At 43.3% G+C, this 24,482-nt stretch overlaps 1 protein-coding gene across 12 annotated transcripts in view; it reads right to left on the bottom strand.

The window, feature by feature from the left end:
• The window catches only part of Cep250 (centrosomal protein 250), a 47,250-nt gene that overhangs the window by 20,463 nt on the left and 2,305 nt on the right, over window positions 1–24,482 (bottom strand). For 7 of the 12 annotated variants that reach the window (XM_046433262.2, XM_046433263.1, XM_046433268.1 and 4 more), the window contains 19 exons: window positions 17,540–17,847; window positions 16,362–16,418; window positions 15,361–15,443; window positions 14,996–15,161; window positions 14,193–14,299; window positions 13,725–13,976; window positions 11,757–11,922; window positions 9,415–9,522; window positions 8,731–8,892; window positions 8,024–8,202; window positions 7,545–7,727; window positions 5,776–5,920; window positions 4,832–4,978; window positions 3,705–3,935; window positions 2,732–2,925; window positions 2,382–2,509; window positions 2,001–2,170; window positions 945–1,112; window positions 419–553 (listed from right to left, as the gene is read on the bottom strand). In XM_046433262.2, the coding sequence (XP_046289218.1) occupies window positions 419–553; window positions 945–1,112; window positions 2,001–2,170; window positions 2,382–2,509; window positions 2,732–2,925; window positions 3,705–3,935; window positions 4,832–4,978; window positions 5,776–5,920; window positions 7,545–7,727; window positions 8,024–8,202; window positions 8,731–8,892; window positions 9,415–9,522; window positions 11,757–11,922; window positions 13,725–13,976; window positions 14,193–14,299; window positions 14,996–15,161; window positions 15,361–15,443; window positions 16,362–16,418; window positions 17,540–17,725 (2,967 nt within the window). In that variant the 5' untranslated portion in view covers window positions 17,726–17,847. Of the gene's footprint in view, window positions 1–418; window positions 554–944; window positions 1,113–2,000; window positions 2,171–2,381; window positions 2,510–2,731; window positions 2,926–3,704; window positions 3,936–4,831; window positions 4,979–5,775; window positions 5,921–7,544; window positions 7,728–8,023; window positions 8,203–8,730; window positions 8,893–9,414; window positions 9,523–11,756; window positions 11,923–13,724; window positions 13,977–14,192; window positions 14,300–14,995; window positions 15,167–15,360; window positions 15,444–16,361; window positions 16,419–17,539; window positions 17,848–24,482 lie in introns of those variants that run through there. The other 5 variants (XM_046433269.2, XM_046433270.2, XM_046433271.2 and 2 more) reach the window with 5 other exon arrangements.

Genomic DNA, 24,482 nt, shown 5'->3' with positions numbered 1-24,482 from the left:
TAAGGATCAAACCCAGGGCCTTGCACGTGCTAGGCGAATGCCCTATCACTGAGCCACACCCCAGCCCTCAAATGTGATTTTCTTAGTGAGGTCTTCCCTGCCCACCTTGTCCTAAGTGGCCTCCTTTGAACCACTCTCAATTACATCATTCTTTTTATTTCTATTGGAACACTTATTACAAACTAATTATAAAACAATCATATCATTTATTTTGTGTCTGCTCATTTCACATCTGTCCCTGCCACCACAGTGTAAGTTTCTTGTGGGCAGGGACCAGGTCTATCACATTGACCAATGAGCCACCCCTTTATGTACTTGTCACATGTCAGCCCATAGCCTAGTACTTAGTGCATAAGAAGTGCTAAAGTACTATTAGTTGTTGAATGGGTGAATGAACGCCTAAGACCACCCTCCATACCTGCTCTCTTAACTGCTGAACCTTCATGTCCTGCCTCAGCCGTTCCAGTTGTTGGCTGGCATCTGCCAGCTCCTTCTGGGTCCGTAGCAGTGTCTCAAGGAGGGACACTCTCTCCTTCTCTGTTTCCAGCTGCATCTGTGGAGAAGCAGAAAGGGCAAGGGTTATCATGCTCGCCCAGGAGGACAAAAGCACAGCCCAGCTGCTGCTCTAGGGCCCCTCCAGCAAATGGGGTGGGGGCTGATGGCAAAGGAAGGTCTGAGCCCACTGACTGAGAACCAGGAAGTGTGAAGGTAGCCACTGGTTTGCAAGCTGACAGGATGTGGTAAATGTCAGCCCTCCTTCAGGAAGTACGACATACTGAAGCCCTGCAGCTAACAGTGTAGAACACCCCACTCGCTGGCAACTAAGTGGGTACTACATTCTCTTCTGGAAGCCCTTCTATAGCTTGTTCTAAGGACAGCAAAAGAAAATAGTTGGGGTCACCAATGGTAATGGATGTGCCACTCCAGTTGTCCTAGCTTCCCACCTGGCAGAGGGCACTCTCTGCCTGGGTCCGTTCCTCTTCCCTCTGTGCCTGGATGGCTTCAGTTTCTGTTTGTTTCTCCCTCAGCCTTATTTGCAGCTCCATTCTTTCTCTCTCTAGGCTCTCCAGGGCCTTATTCAGCTCCTTCTGAAGCCGGAAGTGCTCTTTCTCCTGGCCATGCAAAGGAAATGCTGTTAGAACCGAATGGGTGGGGAGAGAAGGCAAAAGAACTGGTTTGAAAGTAGAATCTCTCTACTACTAGCTACGTGAGCCCGATACCCCGCTAAGCCTGTTTCCTCAACTTAAAGTAATGCTTAATAATCTGCCTTATCTGTCTCACTAAAATTTTGCAGTCAAATGAGATTTATTAAAAAAAATCAAATAAGGTGAGAAAGGATGTGGGGAAAGGTGTCATGGCTAGGGAAGGTAAGTATCAAGAAAACAATGCTAGTGTGGCATGAGGATAGGGCACAGGGTCAGGTGAGGGATCACAGTAGGGGGAAGGTCCAGGGTGAGAAGAGTTAGTGAGGTGAGGAGAGATCTCAAGGTTGTGGCAACATTGTGCACTGCCCCACTATGTCCCCTGCCAGCCTTGTGTGGCCAAGATTCCGAGTCCTGCAGGTGCAGTAGGCAATACTAGCAGGCTACTGACACTGTGCAGGCTGTGGGCAGTCTATGATTTCTAGGAGTGCACCTGGCCGGTTTGTCTTGAATGAGTTCAGAGGGTAGGTAAGAGCCAGGCAAGTGACCACTTCTTTCATCAAAAGCTGGTAAATACAGTGGGCACTATGCTCAGCATGCTGGTGAGCCCACCCAAGTTGGGAGGCTGGCTTTGAACTCATGATCCTCCCACCTCAGCCTCCCAACTTGCTGGGATTACAGGTATGTTCCACCGTGCCCAGCTATTAACTCATTTAATACCTAGAAGTTATTTATACCATGCTGTCCAAACCACTCCTGTAAGCAGTAACACCTAGACCAAGCGTCAGCAGGTGGTGCCCTTTCACAGAAGGGAAATCACGTCTGCCTCTCCCAACCCCAGCCACATTCACCACCTACCCATTTCTCCTGAAGCTGTTTGACCTCCTCCTCATGGGCCACCTTCTGCTGCTCCAGGGCCATCTGCCCATCTTGCTCAGCCTGGGCCAACTTTCTGGCTGCTCTCTCCCGCTCCTGCTCTGCTTGGCTCCGTTCAGTTTCCAGTTCTAGCTTCAAGCACCTCACTTCCCCTAGGATTCCAGAAAGAGGATCAGCTCTCTGAGCCTCTGCCCCTGCTCCTTTTACCTAATAATATTCTTCTGCTCCCCATGAACCTTATGAGCAACTCCCATCTCAAAGGCCCTGCGCTGGCTGGAGAAAAGCTTTAATAGCATCCCACTGCATTCCTGACTTTCACCATCCCCATGGATAGAGTACGCCCCATCCCATTTGGATTCTCACCTTGGACTGCTTCCTTGGCTTGAGTGACAGTTTGAATCTGGACCTCTAGCTGTCCCTTGGTGACCTCTATCACAGAATTTTGTTGTTGGGCCTCAAACAGATTGTTCTCCAGCTGTTCCTTGGCCGAGCTGTGAAGTTTAGGATACAGGAAGAGATCTTACCCATCAATGCCCTTACCTTTCCTTAAAAGGAGTGGAGTTCTAAGTACTGGCTACCTGGAGAAGTTAGTGGGGGCAATTATAAATTCATAATTCACTTGGAAGTCATATACTTAGGGCACAGAAGTTAGCTTGGCTACCCTTTGCCTTGTGAAGCTCTCTAAGCGTGGCTGAACTGGATCAAAGCCTTACCTAAGCCCCATAAGTTGTTCAACAAGGTCCTGGCGGTCTCTCTCCACAGCCTGCAGCCGCACCTCTAGAGCAGCCTTCTCTCTTACTAGAGACTCTTTCTCCTGGACTGCCCTGGCAAGCACTTCTTCCTGTCGCTTTGCTTCCTGATGCAGCTGTTCAAGCTGAACTGTAGCTGCCTCCTGCTGGTAAAGTACCTGAGGGGAAGAAATTAGTGAGATATAGAGTAGAGGCAAAATTCCCCTGGTCGGCTAATACCAGGTTAGGGCCATTGGCGCTTCAGAGATTCTGGGCCCAGCACTGTAAATCTGAATGTTGCTCACTTAATAACACTGGCATTTATCTATTTCCCTGAGCAACCCAGAGAGCCCCAGCCCTGAAAGGATGCTCTTTTATGAGCAAGACTCTCTGCTGGGGACAGAAGACCTGCACATAAGAACTTTTAGTTTTCAGAAATAGGATGCATATAATACCAGGAAGAAAGTGACCAGTGACCTGTGGAAGGGATTCTGAAATGGAAGATTATGTATAATTATTATGAGAGGCTTGGTGAAGGAAAAAGATGACCTTTGGGCCAGGTCATTCATTGGTTCAAGAAATAAATGTACTGATTAGCCTTGTTATGTGTTCAGCGCTGAGCTAACAGCCAAAGGAATACAATAATAAGACACAGCCTTGCCTGACGGACATGGAAACAGATAACTGTAGTATGAATGGTGCAGATGTTGAAATAAGCATGAGGTGTTGGCAGAACATATAGGAGAAGCATCTAATTCAAACTGGTGGGTAGGAAGAAGTAAGGAATCAGCAGATTCTTGTAGGAATTACTTTAAAAAATAGGAAGATAGACCACAAACAAGTAACACGGGTCATTTCTAGGAAATAAGACTTTCCCTGAGTCATTTTCATCATGTTTTATTTTTTACAATGAGTAGTATCTTAATTAATGGTGTCCACTGTATAACTGTCTTCTCACCTCATTTAATTTCTCTTTAATTTCTTCCTTTTCTTCTTGGATGCTCCTGAGCTCTGCCTGTAGCTCAGCTCCAGTCTCTGTAGCTTTCTGCAGCTGAGCCTCCAGGTGAGTTTTCTTTTCCCACAGTGCTTCCTTGCTCCTCTCTACCTCTGCCAGGTCTACCTGCAAAGCATTTCTCGCCTGCTCTGCCACCTCTACTCTGCTGCACACAGACTGGTTGTCATGCTCCAACTACTGGCCAAAAAGGAAAGGGGGTACATGTCATCAAAGACAAGTGGTTAGAGTTTCCCTAACGGGTCTCAAGTGCTGAAAACCAAAATCCAAGTGAGATGTGAATCTATTCTCCAAAAATGAAGATGGGGGAAAATCTATTCATTTGATCTGGTGCTTGTATTTTAAGTACAGGATAGGCTGGATGCTGGAGATGGAGATTAAAAAAAGGGCAAAATTCCGTTCTCAAATAATTCAGAATAATAGAACAGAATATTTCTGGAGCTCAAGAGAACAGGGGGAGTAAGTATGGTCCTTTGCTAAAATTATAGGTTAAATTTATAACCTGTAGAGATTTTGGAGGATTTAGGCTCTTTGGTGGATTATTTTCTAGTGATTGCCAATATTTCACCTAATAGGATTAAAAACCTGGTCTTGCTTCCAGAGGACATCAATCCCTTCCCAGTTCTGATGACTCTCTCTAAAGCCTATACAAAGGTGGTTCTGCTAAAAGTGTGGGACAGGAGTATTTCTAATTCTCAAATCTAATCCTTTGCTCTCCAGTGTACAGTAAATGTTCCTTTTGTTCATTTCAGAACTGTTTGATGCCAGGCATGGAGGTGCACATCTATAATCCCAGCTGCTAGGGAGGCTGAGGCAGGAGGATCTCAAGTTTGAGGTCAGTCTCAGCAATTTATCAAGAACCTGTCTCAAAATAAAAAAGGCTGGGGGTATAGATCTGTGGTAGAGTGCCCCAGTACCAGGAAAAAAAAAGAAAAAAGAAAGAAAGAAACAAAACTACATTTGGGAGCTAATCCCTTAAGGAGTCTGCCCTAATATGGGCATCAGCTTTGCTTGTCACTGGCATCTCAGTCCGGTTCCAGCCCTTCATGGAGATCAGACAAATCTCTGCTCACCTGGAGAAGCTGTTGGTTCAGTCCAACTTTATCTAACGCCAAAGCCTCATTTAAGGCACTGAGCTTGACAGTTGCAGCCCGAAGATCGGCAACCTCTGCCTTCAAGCTGTTCTCAGAACTTGAAAGCTCTGCAATGGATTGTTCTGCCTACAAATCAAAGAGGGTTAAAGCGTTTCCCATTCCTAGTTTTCTTAAAACTGTAAACAGTTCACATTCCCAACACCTGCTGCTTTTGGTGCAAATATCAGTTAGCACTCCATCCCTTCCCCTACATTCTAAACAAGTTTTCCCTTTGCCCATTTATTCCTTCATTGAGGTGTAAGACAGGAGCTCACAGCATAGAGGCACAGACATAATGAACAAGCACAATTGTGAGGACACCATAGAAATATAGACCCAAAGTGCTCTGGGGAACTCAAAGAAGTCATTCATTCAATTTGGAAGAGTCAAAAATGCTTGGTAGAGGAGTTAACAATTAAGTTGGGTATTGAGAGATGAGGAACAGTTCCTGGTTAAAGGGGAAGGAAAGAAGCAGTCCAGGCAGAGGAAAAAGCATATGCAGAATACTAGGGTCAAGAAGGAACATAACAAAACTGAGAATGCAACTAATGCTACATGGAGCAAAGGACAACAGGGGTTAGGGTGGGTTTGGAGTGGACAGGGAGGCTAGACACACAGTTTGAGGCAGATGGCAAGTCTTTGAATGCAGCTCCAGAGCTGGGAAGCCACTGAATGGTTTTAAAAGGCTGACATAACCATCATCTAATTCCAACATAGAGGGTACATTCAGAGGGAGAGAACCCAGAAGCAGGCTAGGAATGGAGGAAAGAAACCCAAGGGTCACAGCTTAAAGGGCAAAGAGAATGAGGCAGCTACATGCCCTTTTTCTGGGAACCCAACTTCCTAAGCCATCCACCCAGTAAGTAAAGAGGAGGCCTACACACCCTGGCCAGTGCTGCTGCCATTTCCGCTTGCTCTTGCCTCAGTAACTCCCCTTCCAGGCGACTTGACTCCAAAGCTTCCCGAAGTGTGATTAGCTCACTGAGTGATTCTGACTGCTTGGCTTCTAAGCCCACCAGTGTTTCCTGACTGAGAAATGAAGAAGATGGGGCTAGAGTAAGTCTTTGGAAGTGGTCACCCAAAAGGTAACATGAATATAATTACATTTTCTATGCAAAAGAATGAGAAAAGTCTCCAAAAACTGATAAGAAATGATCTCTAATATGCTAAGTAAAAAAAGTCAGATGAAGAACAGTACACATGTGCATTTTTTTGGGGGGGTACTGGGGGTTGAACTCAGGGGCGCTCAAACACTGAGCCACATCCCCAGTCCTATTTTGCATTCTATTTAAAGACAGGGTCTCACTGAGTTGCTAAGTGCCTTGCCAATGCTGAGGCGGCTTTGAACTTGCAATCCTCCTGCTCAGCCTCCCAAGCCACTGGGATTACAGGTGTGCACCAATGTGCCTGGCACATGTGCATTTTTTATATAATATATATATGCAAAATGTATACATTTCTTTATGCAAAAAAAGTGAGAGAAAGAAGAATCTATGCTTATGTTTGCATGAAGTAGCATGGGAAAGATAAACAAGAAATTAATTTAAATAGTTTAGAGGAGGAAGGGAAACAAGATGTAGAAAGCAAAGATGGAAGTAAGACTTCATGTGTCTATCTTTTGTAAATCTTTTAAAATTCCTTTTGAATCATATAACTATGTCATCAAGTCAGGTAAGATAAGTTTTAAAAATATAACTATTTGCAGATTGTCTGCCTTCTACTTGGTGCAGGGGAGATCCTTCCTAGGACAGGGCATGACCCTTTTGGCAGTCTTTCAAGTTTCTACTCTTCATGCCCACTAGTTGCAAAGAACTAGGATACAGAAGAGGAGGGGAATATACCAAGGGTGAAGAAAAGATAACCCTGCTACCAGTTATTCAAGATCTACTGTATGCTAGGCTCTATGCTGGCATTTTCTAAAACACTTTTTCCATTAATTCTTCAAGGTAAATAGTCTTATCCCCATTTTACAAATAATCTGTCCGTGGCAGATCCAGAATCTAAACCAAGCTTTCATTCAGCTCTAAAGTCCCTGTTCCTTGTGCAACATCATATAAGAGAATTCATAGATTTAATATTGACTCTCGAATTCCCTTCTTGAAAGCAAAGTTTATTTCCTGTTACTTCTCTGCTCATCTGTTAGCATCCCAGCCTACTCTGAAAATGCCATGAACATTCTTGCCTCCTTTTCTTTGCTATACTGTTCCTTTAGCCTCTCTCCTATTCACTATCAAAATAGGTCAAGGTCCCACTCAAACCATCTCCTACTCCTTAAAGCTCTTCCTGGTTCTCAATAATTAACTGTTACTCCTATGCTACAAAAGGAACAGGTTCGAAGGCCTATTTATACTTATACTTCATCTACTCTCATTTTACAGTTGTTTACTTGTGTCTTCTCCATTATTGCAAGTTTCTTGAGATGAGGTTATCTGTAATTCATTTTTATATTCCTCACAGTGCCTCATCTCTATGGGTGCTCAACAAAGTCTGGATGCACTTTGTGTATTCATCTTTCTGCAAAGGAAAGTAGTAAGCTAATTTTACCCATTCTGTGCCAGGCTTCTAGACAGTCCACTTTCTAAAATAGAGGAGCAGGTGGGGGAGGGTGTGGAACTAAAGGAAGGCCAGAGAGGAAGAGACTGGTCACACTTACAGACGCTCCCTCTCCCGAACAGCCAGGTGCAACTCTTCCTGCTGCTCCTCCTTCTCCCCCTGGGCAGAGTCACCCTGCAGCTGTAGCTCCATATTTGCCCTTCGGAGCCGCCATGCTTCCTGTTCCAGCACCTCTAGTTGCTGCTGCAGCTCTTCCCTGGCCTTCTGCAGGAGCTCTCGCTCCCTGGAACGAAGAAACCAGAAATGAGCAGATCTTGGGACCTAAAATCCTTGCTGGAAGCAGACATCACAAGGTCAAAGGAGAACATTCCATCTTTCCTTTTGAGCAGGAAACTGTTTTTTAATCATTTCAAAACACAAAAACCCAAAAGCTTGTTAAATAGAACACAAAGCAAAGCAGCCCTGGATCTCAGGGATGACAGGAGGAGCTGACAAAAGATATAATGGGTACTGGTAAATGGGTGTGGATGAGGACAGAGACCAGACATGGGAGTAGGGATGAACAGCCCATCTGCTCACTTGCTGAGAGTGTCCACCTCGCCCTGGAGGCCCACAGTCTGTCCTGCCAGAGCATCCCGCTCCCCAGAGAGCTTCTGCAGCCGCTGCCTCAGGGCTTTGCCCTCTTCCTCCCACTGATCGTGCTGCTGCTTCAAGAAGCTCATTGCTTCCTGGCAGCCTGAAAGCTGCTGCCTTAGGTCCTGTGGAGGGACAGCAGTAGAAACGAGATGATAAGCAAGAGGGCAAGGGCAAAGGAGGGATTTCAGAAGTCTGAAAGTCCATTTGGACATGAGGTTAGGCACTGGTACAAGGGCAAGCTGGGAATAGAGATGTGACTGGTTGAAAAGTCAGAGGACAAGGGGTTATTTGCTTTTGGAGCTCTAGAGTGTTAAGAGTTCATCATCTTCAAAAGTACAGTGGCATGGGGGGATGGCAAGTGTGCCTAGGTCCCTCAGATTGGGGGAACTCATACCCATACCCTACCATAGCTCTTTTCATAGTAATAAACACTGTTGTACAATGTGAAGTTGCCACAGGCATGGAGAATCAGCCTGTTACCCACAGTATAACTGGGAAGACATGGAGAAATTCTAAGAAGCACTCTGGGGTGTTGAATAGACACCTCATGACTGGTCCACTGAAAGGGATAGTCCACGCTAGGGAGGTACTTGGGGCATCTGTCAGTTTAGCTGCCACGTTATTGACTGAGGAACACTAGGGAGCCTCACCTGCACAGCCTGGTGTTTCTGAGTCAGCACTGAACGCACCAGAGTAAGAGCTTTGTCTGGATCCTGGGAATCAAAGTGGGAGGAGAAGCCACTAGAGTCCAATTTCAAAGAGCTCTCATGACCAGAGCCTTGGCCAGTGTTGTCCCCTTCTTCCACCAAGGCCTGAAAACCAACACAACACTGTTACCACCCTACTGACTGAAGCCTGGAGTCCATGCAGGAGCTTAGCTCACACTACAGCCAGAAGAATCTGAGGTTTTCCTTCTCAGGTCCTTTCCCTGAGGGTTAGAGTAGGTATCTGAGAGAAAAAAAGGCTCATTTCTTCAACACTCCACCTGTGGTCACCCAAATCTAAGACTAGCAACAAGGCCAGAACATTCTCTGAGATAATAATAAATAAGGGAACAAAGGAAGAAGAGGCTATTGAAGTGACAAAAGACCAGAATCTATTCTCTGGCTTGAGAATTGCAGCTGGTGACAGTAAAGAGGTCCTGTCCCACCACATAGTGCCAGGATATGAATGCTTACCTATCCCTTAAGGATCTCATCTTCAAATATAGAGCATTCATCCCACAAGACCCTAAGTCCAAACCTCAAGAGACTGGAAATCTAGGCATGTGAGAGGACATGGAAGACTGGGGAGAGGAATGAAGCATTACCTAGGTACCATGACAGCAGGCTTACCAGTACCTGTGTTATCTCCTTGATCACCAGCTGTAAAGACAACTTCTCCTCTTGGGCATTCCTACTAAGAGATGCCTCATGTTCCATTAATTCTGTGTGATTTGACTCCTGCATAAAGAATAGAATAGAGGGCTGGGGCTGTAGCTCCATGGTAGAGTGCTTGCCTTGCACGTGTGAGGCCCTGGGTTTGATCCTCAGCACCACATAAAAATAAATAAACAAATAAATAAAATTAAAGATATTGTGTCCAACTACAACTAAAAAAATTACAATAAAAAATATAAAAAAAGAGTAGAGCCTAAGAGCCAAACTCTCAAAAAATAATTTGTAATTACAGACCCCAAATCAGCCAAAGTCTTATTCTGCTCATTCTGTCAACCACACTTTTCCAAGAAGTCCGAAGACAATGCAATGTGATGATAAAAAGTTCAGATGAAGCGATTAAAAGCTCCAAATTAGCCTGCCCAGGTTAGGGTTCTTGCTCTATCACTTACTAGGTTGGTAACTTTCGGCAATTTCTTCTTTGAACTTTTCTCTTAAAAATAGGAAAATTAACAGCAACTATTTCCATAAGTTGTTTTGGAGTCTTAAATTAAAAGCTGCACATAAATTCTACAACATCGTGCTGATACAAAGCGAACACTCAACAGATGTCAGCTATTATTGGATGGGGGATGGCCGCTGCCTCCAAATAGTAAATCGATGCCAGAGAGCCATGGCTATAAACCAGCTCTAGCCCCAAAGCTAGTAATAATCTTGAAGACTCAAGATTTCCTCTCTTCCTACTGCACTTATGTTAGGCTTGAAAACACAGACCTGTAGTAATGTTTTATTTAGCCAAAATTTGAATCAACACGTGTAAAGGGAGAGACTTTGCAAAAAGTCTGAAGTTCTGGCTTCTCTCAAAAAAGTTAAAAATGAGCTTCACCCAGCCCCCATTCCTAGATGATAATTATTTATTGAAGTTGAACAATGGATACCTCCTCAAGATGAGACATTTATTTGGGGTCTTTCATTCCTTGCCACTCCTCACTGTTTCCTTAGTACTGAACTCAAGTTTCCCCTGCTTTACTGAAAACTAAACAAGATAGCATTGGAAAACAAGAAGTATTGCAACTCATCCACTTCATTCACTTACTTCTAAGCCCCATGGATGTCTGAACAGGCAAATTCTTGACAAAAAGAAATCAAGAGGGCTGGGGTTATGGCTCAGCAGTAGAGGGCTTGCCTAGCATGTTGAGACTGGGTTCAAGTCTCAACACCGCATATAAATAAAATAAAATAAAATAAAGGTCCATTGACAACTAAAAAAAATATTAAAAAAAAAAAAAAGAAAGAAATCAAGAAAACACAAACAAGTCCAGCTCCCAGGTGACCCCAGTCTGGATGAAAAAATTAGGGGTGTGAATACAGACAGGGGTTCAGGAGCTGCTGAAAATCAGAAATCTGAAAATTCATAGAAATAAAGGAAAATATGGAATCAAGCCAGAGGTTCTAACATGCAACTTTAAAGAACTTCTTTAATAACATCCCTGTCACATGTTAAGTCAGTAATCAAAGCTTTGCTCCTTTAATAAGACAGACCATTCAATGGGGTTGGGATTGTGGCTCAGTGGTAGAGCGCTTGCCTGATATGTAGGAGGCACTGGGTTTGATTCTCAGCACCAGGTATAAGAAAATGAATAAAATAAAGGTCTGTCAACAACTGAAAAAATATTAAAAAAAAAAAAAAAAGATAGACCATTCAAGTAGTTCTAGCTGTGAGCCAAACCTCCTACCCTATGATATCTAACCTCTGATGTTGGTTTTGCCCTGGAAAACATTAAATGCATCAATCTTTTTCCCCCAGTGTCAGACTTCCATGTGTGAAGACAGACACCCTGACTTCTTCAAGTCCTTTTGTTCCAGGCTAAAAATTGCCATATTCCTCATTTATTCCCCAGGTAACCTGCTAATTTGACATTGTGTCTCTTAAAGTATATGCTACTTCTCTCTGAAAAGAACACATGGCATCCATATGCCATTATAATTTTCCCAGGAAAACAGTTGAGATAGTGAACAGTTAATAATATTTTTTGAATGAATAAATTCATGGGTTTATTGTCAGATTCAATCAAAATATATTTTTTTGGCTTTGGAGAACTTCATTAAGAAACATTTCGTGGGGCTGGGGATGTGGCTCAAGCGGTAGCGCGCTCGCCTGGCATGCGTGCGGCCCAGGTTCGATCCTCAGCACCACATACAAACAGAGATGCTGTGTCCGCCGAGAACTAAAAAAATAAATAAATAAATATAAAAAAAAAAAAAAAAGAAAAGAAACATTTCGTGGTAGTCTATACTACCTGTTTATAAAGGAGGAAGGAACCTACAAGCCCACTCCCAATTCTTTTCCAGAACAAAGGATTATGTACCAGGATCTCCATTGTCTCTCTCAGAGCCTTTAGCATTTTTTCATAATCTTCATTTTGCTTCTGAGAATGGGCCAGCAAAGCAGAGAGCTCGGTCACTCTAACGAGAAGAGCACAGCACTGTCACTTAGGCATCCCATGGAGCAGGTAAAGCTACTATGCAGCACACCCCAGCCCCAAAAGACACTTCCACTGCAGCCCCTCAGAATCCCTTGGGCACTCCCTGAATACCATGTGAAGCTACTAGCTTTGAACTGGGAGCAGGAAGCCAAAAGCCACTCAAACACATGCAGGGATTTACCACATCTCAAGGCTGGAACTTGTGTTTGGGGGCCAAGAGCTGAAGGAAAGCCCTGGCCCAGGCCCTTCCAGGCCTCGCTTGATCTTGAAGTCAAGCACCCTGAAGCCAATAAGAATATCGAAATTGACACATGGGATAGTCCCAAGTCCCTCCAGCCCAAGGTTCTGACTCTGATAGGGAAAAAGAAGGGGTGATTCGGATAGAATATGGTCAATCTCCCTGATATTACTCTAAAGTCAGTGACATCTTTATTGCTTAACACTATATCATGGAGCTTAGTGCCTGGCATCATGTGGGTGGCTAAACAAGTATTTCTTTTTTTTTGCCAGGGGGTGGGGATGGGGTGTACTGGGATGGAACTCAGGAGGCACTTAACCATTGAGCCACATCTCCAACCATTATTTTGTATTTTATTTAGAGGTCTCACTGAGTTGCTTAGTGCCTTGCTAAATTGCTGAGGCTGGCTTTGAACTAGTGATCCTTCTGCCTCAGTCTCCCAAGCTGCTGGAACTATAGGCATGAGCCACTGCACCCGTCCACAAGTATTTCTTAAGTGAATATTATTCAGGGGTTTAAATATTTTTATAAAAAATCTTAATAATTATATCATGTACCAATTCCAAGAGCCCAACTCACCACATGGTCATTCATTTAATTATTGTATCATTCAACAAACATTTATTTAGTGTCTACTATATGGAGATAAGTGCAAAGCACTAGAGACATAAAATTTTTGCCCTTCTTATCCTCATTTAAAAATCCCATTTCATGCCTGGCATGGTGGCACACGCCTGTAATCCCGCCTGCTAGGGAGGCTGAGGCAGGAGGATTGAGAGTTCAAAGCCAGCCTTAGCAAAAAGCGAGGCACTAGGCAACTCAGTGAGATCCTGCGTATAAATAAAGTACAAAAAATAGGGCTGGGGATGTGTCTCAGTGATACAATGCCCTTGAATTCAATACTCAATACCAAAAAAATAAAAATCCCACTTCATTATAAACCCAGAATTAAAATACTCGTGTTATTGTGGTAAAGCATTTGCCTAACACACACAAAGGCCATGGGTTCAATCCCCAGGCACCGCAAAAATAAAAAATCAGCAAGAAACTAAATAATTAATGGAATACAATGAGATCAATGCTGTAACAAGCAGGCCAAAAGACCACAGGGACAAAGTAACATAACAGACTACTAAATTCACAGAAGGTTTTGTAGAAGAGGTGACATGTGATCTATGCTTTAGAGGATAAAGCAGAGGGGAAGGGAGGGTGGCATTCCAGGCCAAGGTCAACATATACAAAGGCAGAGAAACATGGAAGAACTGGTAATTCTGGGTATGGCAAATAGTTTGGTATTGATAGAGGACAGAGTCACAGCTAGCTATACAAATCTACACGAGAAAAACTGAGCTACAAGGTAATCTGAGGGCAGAGGTCAGTGAAAGCCCCAACTACGGCACTGGGTTTCAAACTAGACTATCCCAGCACATCTATTTTCCCTCTCATGGTAGGAACACTCTTGGTTTCTCTCCTGCCTTTCCATAACTCTCGAATGAGTCAGTTTTCCCTCAAGGAGCCTTTCCTGGGACCTCAGGCCATCTCACCGATCCTGAAGTTCAGCTTTCTCCAGATCCCCTTGGCTCTTGAGTTGTATTAACTCCTGGCTCTTCTCATGGGCTTCCTTCTCTAGCTCCTGAGTCTTGGCTAGTAGGAGCAGCAGCTGGGGTGGCTCACTCTTGTCCGTTTTCCCAGATCTACTGGATTCCCGAGACTGTGTTCCCACGGTCAAGCGCAGACAACAGGTCAGCAGGGACCCTGAAAGCCTCGCGTGTTCAGCCTTTAGCTCTGTCAGATCTCTGAGTACAAGCAAGGAAAAGAGCAGACTCCAATAGGAACCAAGGGAACTTGGAGATCAGGCCCAATAAGCCTGAGGGGCAGGTATGTGAAAAAAATCACCTGAAATGAACAATAGCACCCCCCATCTTCACCTGATTCCCCTTCTACAGCAGCCCACTGCCTTAAGTTCAGAATCAATAGGGGCAAACCTCCTCCCTTCTTATTCCCACACTGACCTGTCAGTTGCTGACTTCATTTCCAGGAAGTGGCGTCGGAAGGTCACTACCTCCCGCCATAGATTGAGAAGGCGACCATGTTCCCCCTTCAGATAGCCCTTGAAGAACTGTGTGTTCAGAAACCTGGGTCATACCCAAGGGCAGAGTACTATCTTTTGCCAGTATAAGAGTCTTGAATTACTCCTGACTACTAGGGTGAAAGAAGGGACTTTAAGGACAAACGACATCGGATGGTAAGCAGTCTTTCCCTCAGCTAGATTAGAAAAGGAGATGCAGTGGCTGCTTAGATGGGGGCTATTATCATAAACTTATAAGGAGAAGTAAGTGATCTAACATATGTAAGTCACCTTGCATACAGCAAGGGCTCAAGAAACATTGGTTTCCTTTAGCTGGAACCTGAAAATTCTTCAGGATCTCTGTCTTTTCTTTTCCATGCAACTTCGTAACCACCTTCATGGCATCTAGCTATGCAGATCTCCAGCTGAAGGGGACCAGTAAACCTTCAGATCCATTTGAAATCAAAGCTAGTCACTTCTGCAAGAAGAGAGTGCTTTGAGTATCATGCCACCAGCAAGACCTAGACTAGGTAGGTAACGCAGAACTAAGAAAGCCTAACAGAGCAGAGCTGCTAGCACAGGCCTGGCTAGCATGGGCAAAGCCGTCTGCATGGGTAAGGATAGTCAGAGGCTTTAATGACAACAGTTTCCATCCATTTTCTGAAGTTAATCCTTTCCAGCACTGACCAGGGCAGCACTCAGTATGCACAGCCCTCTTCTCTCAGTTCTGCTCTCTGTCCTTCCTACCTCCTGCTCCATCCGCCACTGGCTCTCCTTCCTTATTAGCTCATCCCGGGCCCGACTCCAGTCCACTGTCAATTTTTCCATGTCTTCCCGAAGGGCTTTATTCACCACGTCAGCTTTTTCCATGTGCAGTCGAAGCTGAGTATTCACTTCTGCTAGACTCTCACACCTGCACTGGGGAGGGGAAAGAGCAAATGCAAATAAAGGTCTGTGCCACCCCTTAGACCTCTTGAGAGTGAGATGACAATGACTGGAATTTTCCATTGCCAGGATGGTTCTAATCCATATTAGCCCTCAGGACAGTTTTTTCATCAGACTTCTCCACCCACTGGCCAAACACTCAGGTCAGAAAATATGGGGTCCATCACCTCTGTTGCTCCTCGTCCAATCGGATTAGCAGCTGTTCCAGGTTTGGCTCTTCCACACTTTCCCAAGGCAGAGGAATCGGCCCCTTTGCCAGACAGAAACAAGCCTTATTCACTTCCAAAGAGAACATCACTCAAGCCAATTCCCTGAGGCCTCTTTCCATAGCAGCACACTTTCTTTTTATTCTTTCTCCCGCGATAGCAATTTCCTTTCTTTTCTCAATCACTATGTCCTGGAAGCAAATCCACTGCATCCCTCTTTCCAAAAATGAACCAATAACCTCCTCTGAAAGATGGAATTTGGTTTTAAAAAGAACCTTGAACCTAAGAAGCATAAGATTATTGTTCACTAATGGCCTTGATTTTTACTATAATAATTTTTGGACCTTGTAAAGTCACTTAACTTCTTGGTGCTACAGTGTCTTCAGCTACAAAATGAAAGTAATATCACTCTTCTGAGAAAGTTCTTTTGTGGACTAAGTGACATAATTATACCACAATCTTTGCCCTACCTGCAAAGAAGGTACTCAATATGTTTTGGTTCTTTCCTTCCTGCAACAGAACTTTTCTGAGAATGTGATCAGGTGCCTGAGGGAGCTGGAACTAAGACAAATGGGTCTTTCAAAGCCAATTCTGCCCAGCCAAGATACAAATAGATCCCTCTAGAGTAGACATGCGTTGTAGGTCTTAGAGGAACACCTCTCCTACCACAGAGAAACAATGACACCTGCTGGATAAAGGATGCATTTCCTCCCTCTAGTTCCACTTGCCCACTGGGCTAAGTCCCCTGATATTGCATTGGTCCTTAGAAAACCAAGGGATGGACTCTCATAGACCAGCCATAGCAAGGTCCAAGGAAGACTGCTGTTGACAGAACTTTCAGAGGCTGAAGAGAGACCTCTAGCATACACCCCTTATCATATCCCGGCCACCCTCAGAAAATAAAGCCTAATAAGTACATTTACTGAGGGCTCAAGGGGAACATGGAACTCAGCCTCACTTACTCCAGTGGCTTCCAGTCGCTTCTCCAGTTCTTGGCACCAGCTCCGGTACTGCAAAACCTAAGGCAAAGACAGCACACTCTAGGCAATGGACACAACTGGTACAAAAACTCCAAACCAAAGTTCCCTCATAATTTGGGCAACCTGCAGTGAACAGGAGAACTGGGTGGTGATGGTGGGATAAGGCCGTGACATCTTAAAGTTTCTATTTGTCTATTTGGATATAAAAAGAATATTTTCAATATGCCTCTTACATCAGAAAAACAAAACCATAAATCTTAGGGTCAGATCTCAGCTCTAGACAAGAACAAGCCTGGACAACTAATTATGTGTGTGTGTGTGTGTGTGTGTGTGTGTGGTGCTGGGGATAGAACTCAGGGCCTTGTATATGCGAGGCAAGCACTCTACCAACTGAGCTATATATCCCCAGCTCCTGGGCAACTAATTAAAAAAAAATTTTTTTTTTAGTTGTAGATAAACACAATACCTTTATTTTATTTATTTATCTTTATGTGGAGCTGAGGATCGAACCCAAGGCCTCACACATGCTAGGCAAGTGCTCTACCACTGAGGAACAACCCCAGCCCCTGGGCAACTAATTTAACCCTTATAAATGCCACCTTTTTTGTCTCCTGGTACTGGGGATTGAACCCAGGGGTGATCTACCACTGAGTTACACCTCCAGCTCTTTTTATTTTTCATTTTGAGATATGACCTTATTAAGTTGCCTAGGCTGGCCTCAAACTTGTGATACTCCTATCTCATCCTCCCAACTAGCTAGGATTACAGGTATGAACCACCATGCCCAGCTTCCTTATGTATTTATTTTACCAGGGATTGAACCGAGGAGTGCTTAACCACTGAGCCACATCCCCAGTCCTATTTTATATTTTATTTAGAGACAGGGTTTCACTGAGTTTCTTAGTACCTTGCTGTTGCTGAACTGGCTTTGAACTTGCAATCCTCCTGCCTCAGCCTCCCAAGCTGCTGGGATTACAGGCATGTGCCTCTGTGTGAAATTCATTTTTAAAAGGGACACAATCCAGACCTTGTCAAGTAGTAGTGAGGATCAAAGAAACTATATTTGAAAGCTGAACAATGCAGATCCTCAGCTCACCAAGCTAGGTGTGAGCCATCCCCCCGCACCTGGCTCTACCTCTTCCAGCTGCTACCCTGCTCACCTTGGCCTGCAGCTTCCTCACAAGGGCAGCTTGCCTTTGCTGTGCCTCCTGGAAGCTCTTCAATTTCCGCCAGGAGACTTCCTGGTTCTCCGCCATCTGCTGCTGAAGAGCCAGCACTTGCTCCTCCAGCACCAGCTGCAGAGACTGGGGCTTCATGTCGTTCAACCTGGTGCTTCCTGTCTCCATGGGGGCATCAGACAGCAAGTCCACAGGTCCCTATGCATCCAGAGGCTGTTTGCTCCCTGCAGGGTTCTCTAACCATTTCTGTACCACTTCTACTTCTTCTTGAGCTGGAGACCAAAGCACAACTGAAATGGAAAGAACAGTCCAGATGACCCAAATTTATTCAACAAACTTGTATATGGCAAAACTTGGTTGGACAAAGTAAACAGGTTCCTCTACTACAGGACTCCTCAGAACCTCTAACATAATAAGATAGATCCAGGAAAAATGGTAAGCACTTATAATCCCAGCTACTTGGGAGGTTGAGATGGGAGGATTGTTTGAGTCCAGGAGTTCAAGGCCAGTTTGGCCAACATAGCAAGACTCCATTAAAAAAAAAAAAAAAAATTTTAAGACAGATCCTAATCTCTAAGACGGGGTTCTGATGAGGATCATTCCCCAAATTTAATGGATCATGAGACAAGCTCACAGGAATACCATTTCCTGGCATGCCTTTGGAAACTCTGATGAAACCAAGGGCTCCTGGTTTACCACTGCATCCCTCATATCTACCATAGCCATGAAGACATTTGTTGAAGGAATTACTGAACGTGCTGTTAGTTTGGCAAGGGAAACAGACACAAATAATTACAACAAAATGAAGCATATGCAACAAGAGTGCAGGTTAGCATGGAGAAAAAAAAAAAAAAAAGAAGGCATTTCACCTAGCTTGGGGGGCTGTGAATTATGTGAATCATCATCATTCAGGTCAGTTGCTTTAGCGTTTTACATGCATTATGTCATTGTGTCTATGTAAGAATCTTGAAATCTTCTGAGACCTTCCTACCTCCCTTCACCATATGTGCTATTCTAGCTCTTTATACATGGATGAAGAAACGGAGGATTAGAAAGATCAAGCAACTTGTACCAGGTCACACAGCTGACTCCCTGACAAAGAAAAGGGGTTGCTGATGTTTCAGGTAAGGGATCCAAAGAGAAAGAGAAGGGTGGGCTGGGTGAGACAGTACATGCCTATTATCCCATCAAATCAGGAGGCTGAGGCAGGAGGATCACAAGTTCAAGTCCAGCCTAGGCAATTTAGTAAGACCCTATCTCAAAAAAATGTAGGGGATGTGCTGGGAAAGCAGCTTGGTGGTAAAGCACCATGGGTTCAAACCCCAATAATGAAGAGAGAGAAAAAAAATAAAACAAAACAAAAAAACAGTTGCACCAGGATAGTAAACCATTCTCACCTACCTGGGCAATGGGCCACCTGCAGGCAGAGGCAGCCAGCCTAAGAGTGACCTTTGGATATACCCAAGAGAGGGGAGGCATTGTAGCAAAGAAAAATTATGGGGGGCTATGACCTCAGGCGTGCCACTTCCCTTTCAGTCCCCTTGTCCAAAAATGAGGGCATCCAGCTCTATGACCTCTGAATTTCTTAAGTCTCTAAAACTGACAATTATTCTACAACCTGTGTAGGAGAGATCAGGGAGTTCCTTCATGTTATTAACCCTAAGACTCCCATCAGCAGGATTAAGGAGTATCTGTATTTCCAGCAAATGAAAATCTAGCATTTATATACACTAGAGGTTTTAGGGGCCGCAAATGCTTTCATGCACCAAACTGCAAATCTTTTACATTCTGGCTCAAATGCCACCTCCTATCATATGCTCCCAGAAGGAAGTTACCACTTTCATAGCTATACACACATACACACTCACTCACTCTCTCAAATACATATATATTCTAGAATATATATTCTAATGTTCAGATTAATTACATTTTATCTTCATTATTTATCTACCTTCTAATCTGTGAGTCCCTCAAAGGCAGAAGTTGTCTAAATCATTTTAGTTGTCTGTAAGTTGTCAACAATGCATAATAAAGAAATATGTGAGGGGCTAGGGATATAGCTCAGTCAGTAGAGTGCTTGTCTCACATGCATAAGGCCCTGGGTTCAATCCCTACGCACCACAAAAAAAAAAAAAAAAAAAGAAAGAAATATGTAAGAATATATCACAGATCTCCAACAGATCTAAACCATAGGCCAGGTATTGCAGATCAGTGGGGTTTGCTGGCTCTTTTCAATCACTGTGTGTGGACCACACGATGATTTTTTTTTTTTTTTTGGTGGTAGCACTAAGGATTAAAACCAGGGTCTCTAGTGATAGCTAGGCTATCACTTTACCCTTTTTATTTTGTTTTTTGAGACAAGGTCTTGCTAAATTGTTGAGACTGGCCTTGAACTTGTGATCCTCCTGCCTCGGCCACCCAAGTAGTTGGGATATCAGGTGTGTCACTGCCCTGCCCAGCTACATACAATGATTTTTTAAACATTCAAGTTAGGTTTCAACATTTATAATTAGGGGAATACACACTAAAAACTGTTATTACTGGGCTAGGGTTGTAGCTCAGTGGTGGAGCACTTGCCTTGCATGTATAAGGCACTGGGTTTGATTCTTAGTACCACATAAAAAATAAACAAATTAAAAGTATTTTGTCTATCTATTACTAAAAATATTAGAAAAACAAAAACCCTTATTTCTGGCTCTTTTGGAAAATTAGAGTACAATGACCTTTGAGCCACATTCCCACAATAAAATGACCCAAGTTGCAATTGAATAGTGCCTGTCCCCTTTGGATAGGGCATATACTCTCTGGTTCACCAAAGTTCCTCTGTCCCATGACTATTCTCTGCCTCACACTGACAACAGATTTCAGTTCTCATTTATCATTGTACTCGTGCTATTGTTTTTCTTAGAGTTATAGAGAAAAACTCAGTTTACTAATTTATCCTGAACAACTGAAGTCACCTTAGTCTTCAGAACTTTTCCTGGGCAGTTAAGAATAAAACAATGAGGGCTGGGATATAACTCAGTGGCAAAGCACCTGCCTTGCATTTGCAAAGCCCTGGGTTTAATCTCCAGTTCAAAATAAAGGACAAAATTAGAAATAAATAAAGTAGTGACAGTAGAGTGGCACCAGTGAAGGTCTGGTGGTACCAATAACCCAGGCGGAAGTAATTCAGCCTTCCCCAAATTACAAACATCTTCCTTTTCTGCCCTTCCTTTCCACCAGGGCTGCAAAACCAACTAACCATTGCACCAGGAAGTGCTGGCTCTTCAGAGTTTGATGGAGTGCAATCCCTCTCTGCTGGATGGAGGCAGACCTTCCAGAAAACTGCTCGCTTACCCCAGGATTTCTGCCAACACTCTACCAACAATAAGAGCAGATCTGAGTTGCTTCAAAGGAACTGAAGTGCCTTTTCTCTCCTAATACTTCGAGGGTTGAGCCAGGCTTTTCCACATGCAGCTTCAGTGGACCAAAGGCTCCCTTACCCTCCTTTGAATCTCTATCCCAAATTACCAGATTGAACCATAGGACACTGCTGATATTTGCTCCTTATTTTTTAACCTACAGAAATGGCACTTTCCTCTAGTTCAACCTAATGTCTCTATATACAGCCTTGTCACAGTTCCAAGAATTCTCATTTAATCCTCTTTTAGGGTAAGGTTGCCAGTAACATGCAAACATTATTTGGGAAGATAATATCAGTAATATTTCAACAAAGAAATAAAATAATTTAAAAAATATAAAATTGCAGATAATTAAAAATTGTAGTGCTATTTAAAAGTTTAGTATAACCCTCTTTTTTTACAGATAAGGAAACAGGTTTATAAAGATGAAATAAGTTTATTTACTCATATTTTGTTTATATATCCACTTATCTCAAAAAAATGATTGAAAAGTATAGCAAATATACCATAATAATGTAGATATCACTAACAGCAGAAACTGGGTAAATAGAAACCCTGTGTACTATGCAATTTTTCCATAAATCTAAAATTGCTCTAAAAAATAAAGCTCAGTTGGGCGTGGTGGCGCATGCTTGTAATCCCAGAGGCTGAGACAGGAGATGGAGAGTTCAAAGCCAGCCTCAGCCACACTGAGGTGCTAAGAAACTCAGTGAGACCCTGCCTCTAAAAAAAATACAAAATGTGGCTGGGATGTGGCTCAGTCATTGAGGGCCCCTGAGTTCAATCCCTGGAACCCCCCAAAAAATAAATAAATAAAGTTCATTTTAAAAAAGGACTTGAAGTGTTATGATTAAAACAAACAAACAAACAAAGGCCAGGTTTGGTGGCACACACCTGCAATCACAATGATTTGAGAGTATGAAGTAGAAGGATCACATGTTCAAGGCCAGCCTCAGCAACTTAGTGAAGCACTAAGCAACTAAGTAAGACCCTGTCTCAAAATAAAAAATAAAAAGGGTTGGGGATGTGGCTCAGTGGTAAGGTACCTCTGGATTCAATCCCTGGTACCAAACAAAAAACAAACAAAAAATTGTAAATCTGAAATTCACTAAAATCAGAATAAAAAGGAAGGGACAGAAAAATCACATCAGGGAACTTTCTAAAATTGAGACTTAGTTCTGAACTTCCTGGAGATAGCTCAGCACCCTTTTATTAACACTTTAGATACACTAGCAGAGCTCAAAAGGAAAGGTAGGTTTCCATGTCCCCCAGAAAAGGAAAAGGTCAATAGCTGACAAATGGTAACAGATTAGATTGCATTCAAACATCCAGGAAGCCTGTAAACTGTAAGCCTCTGAATAGGATTTATTATTACTGCAGGAAAAGGGAACAGATTCACTTTCTTTATGCATTAGTTTATCCCATAAATACTCAGGAATTCAAGTCTGCCACTGTTGTACAGAAATAGCAGGACCTACTTCCCGCTTTTGTCAAGAATCAGATTGAGGGCTGGGGCTGTGGCTCAGAGGTAACGCACTTGCCTGGCATGTGTGAGGCACTGGGTTCGATTCTCAGCACCACATATAAATAAATAAAATAAAGGTCTATCAACAACTAAAAAAATATATATTAAAAAAAAAAACAAAAAGAATCAGATTGAGAAGGGCAGCAAACTCAAGACCAAGAGCCGCCTGTGAACTTAAGGTAGAAGGTAGCAGAATAATGATATGAATAATGTATTTAGTCTGCTCTCATCCAACATATTCTAAAAGGAGTCTTTAAATAAAGTTTAAAAGAGGAACAACTCCACCTAAACTTGGAGTAGAGGTATAAATACTACAAGGACTAAGAACCAGACTGGCATTATTAAATATAATTCGGCATTTATGGCAAAAAAGAAAAGGCACTTAAGGACACATCTTATTTCCTGAGTAAAAACACTATAGAGACATTTTGTGTACAGATACCATTTCTGCTGCTGCTGCTGCTTCTTTTTCTTTTCTTTTTTTTGGTACCAGGGACTGAACCCAGGAATGCTTAACCACTGAGCCACATCCCCAGCCATTTTTTGTATCTTATTTAGAGACAGGGTCTGAGTTGCTTAGCGCTGCACTAAGCTGCTGAAGGTAGCTTTAAACTCACAATCCTCCTACCTCAGCTTCCTGAGTCGGTGGAATTACAGGTGTGCACCACTGCATCTGGCTCCATTTCTGCTTCTTGTGGAGGTGCGGGGAGTTAGCATGAAACTCCTTATATAAGTCACACATGTGGGATGTTCCTGTGTTCTCTTCTCACTTATGGTCTCTCCCACTCAATCTTTGTTGCTGGCCCCTCTTTATCTCCATGATATCTGAATATTGGGGGCCCAGGGCTCAGGCATCAGGCCTCTTCTCCTACATTTATTTCCTAGGAAAATTGCATCCTGTTTCACAGCTTCAAATAGCACCTACACACCCATAACCCTCAGGGTTACATCTCTAGCCCACACCTTCCTCTGGAACTCTGTCCTGCTATACCATAATCAAACATCTATTTAACTTCTCCAAGTAGATGTCTAGTAGGCATCTATCTCAATTTACTCCAAAAGTAAACTGCTGCTGCTCCAATCTTCCCTACTTTAGTAAATGGCACTGCCATACTTCTACTGCTCAAGTCAAAAGCCTTACAGTCAGACTTATCCCACCCGGCCATGCCCTATAACCTCCACATCAGCAAATTCTGCTGTTCATACCAGACCCCCACTGCCACCATCCTGAGCCAAGCCACTCTTTAACCTGGTGTGACGGCTTTGAGACATGCCTACAAACTCTTTGATACTTTTCCCTCAAGAGGTAACGCTTAATTCGCTTCCCTTGAGTGTGGGCTGGACTGAAGTAGAAATGATTTCTGAGACAAGGTCATACATGGTACTATGGCTCCTTGTTTGCTTACTGTCTTTCTCTCTGTCTCTGATCAGTCTCTCTGGGGGAAGCCAACTATTCTGAACTGAGGATACAAAGGCACCTGTGAAGAGGCCCAGAGGTAAGGAATTGGGCCTTCTGCCAAAAGTGCTGTGAGTGAGCCTTCTTGGAAGCACATCTTCCAGCCCCTGCTGAAGCCTTCAAATCACTGCAGCTCAAGTTGTCAGTCTGACTGCAGCCTAGAGATCCTAAGCCAGAAACAGCCAGCTAATCCACACTAGGATTTTTGATTCTCAAGAAATGTGAGAGACAATAAATTACTATTATTTTAAACTGCTTACTTTTGGGGTAGTTTATTGCACACAACTGATAACTAATACATCTGGATTACTACAAAAGATTTCTAGACGGTAGTGATACCTCCTAAATTTTATTATTTCTCAACAGAGTAGTCATAATCCTTTTAAAATATAACAGATGATGCCACTCAGAACTCTCTACCAAAATCCTCAAAATGGTCTTCAGGATCATAATTCTTTGATCCCAGACCCATTTGTTTTAATTCTACTTTCTATTCCTTTCCCCTTTGTTCCCAACCCTCCAACCACACTGGTCTCCCTG

The sequence above is a fragment of the Marmota monax genome, unplaced genomic scaffold (genome assembly GCF_021218885.2).
Source record: "Marmota monax isolate L192 unplaced genomic scaffold, Marmota_monax_Labrador192_F-V1.1 WCK01_AAM20220418_F8-fsc00014, whole genome shotgun sequence".
Lineage (NCBI taxonomy): Eukaryota > Metazoa > Chordata > Mammalia > Rodentia > Sciuridae > Marmota > Marmota monax.
This window is presented reverse-complemented; position numbering and strand designations above follow the sequence as displayed.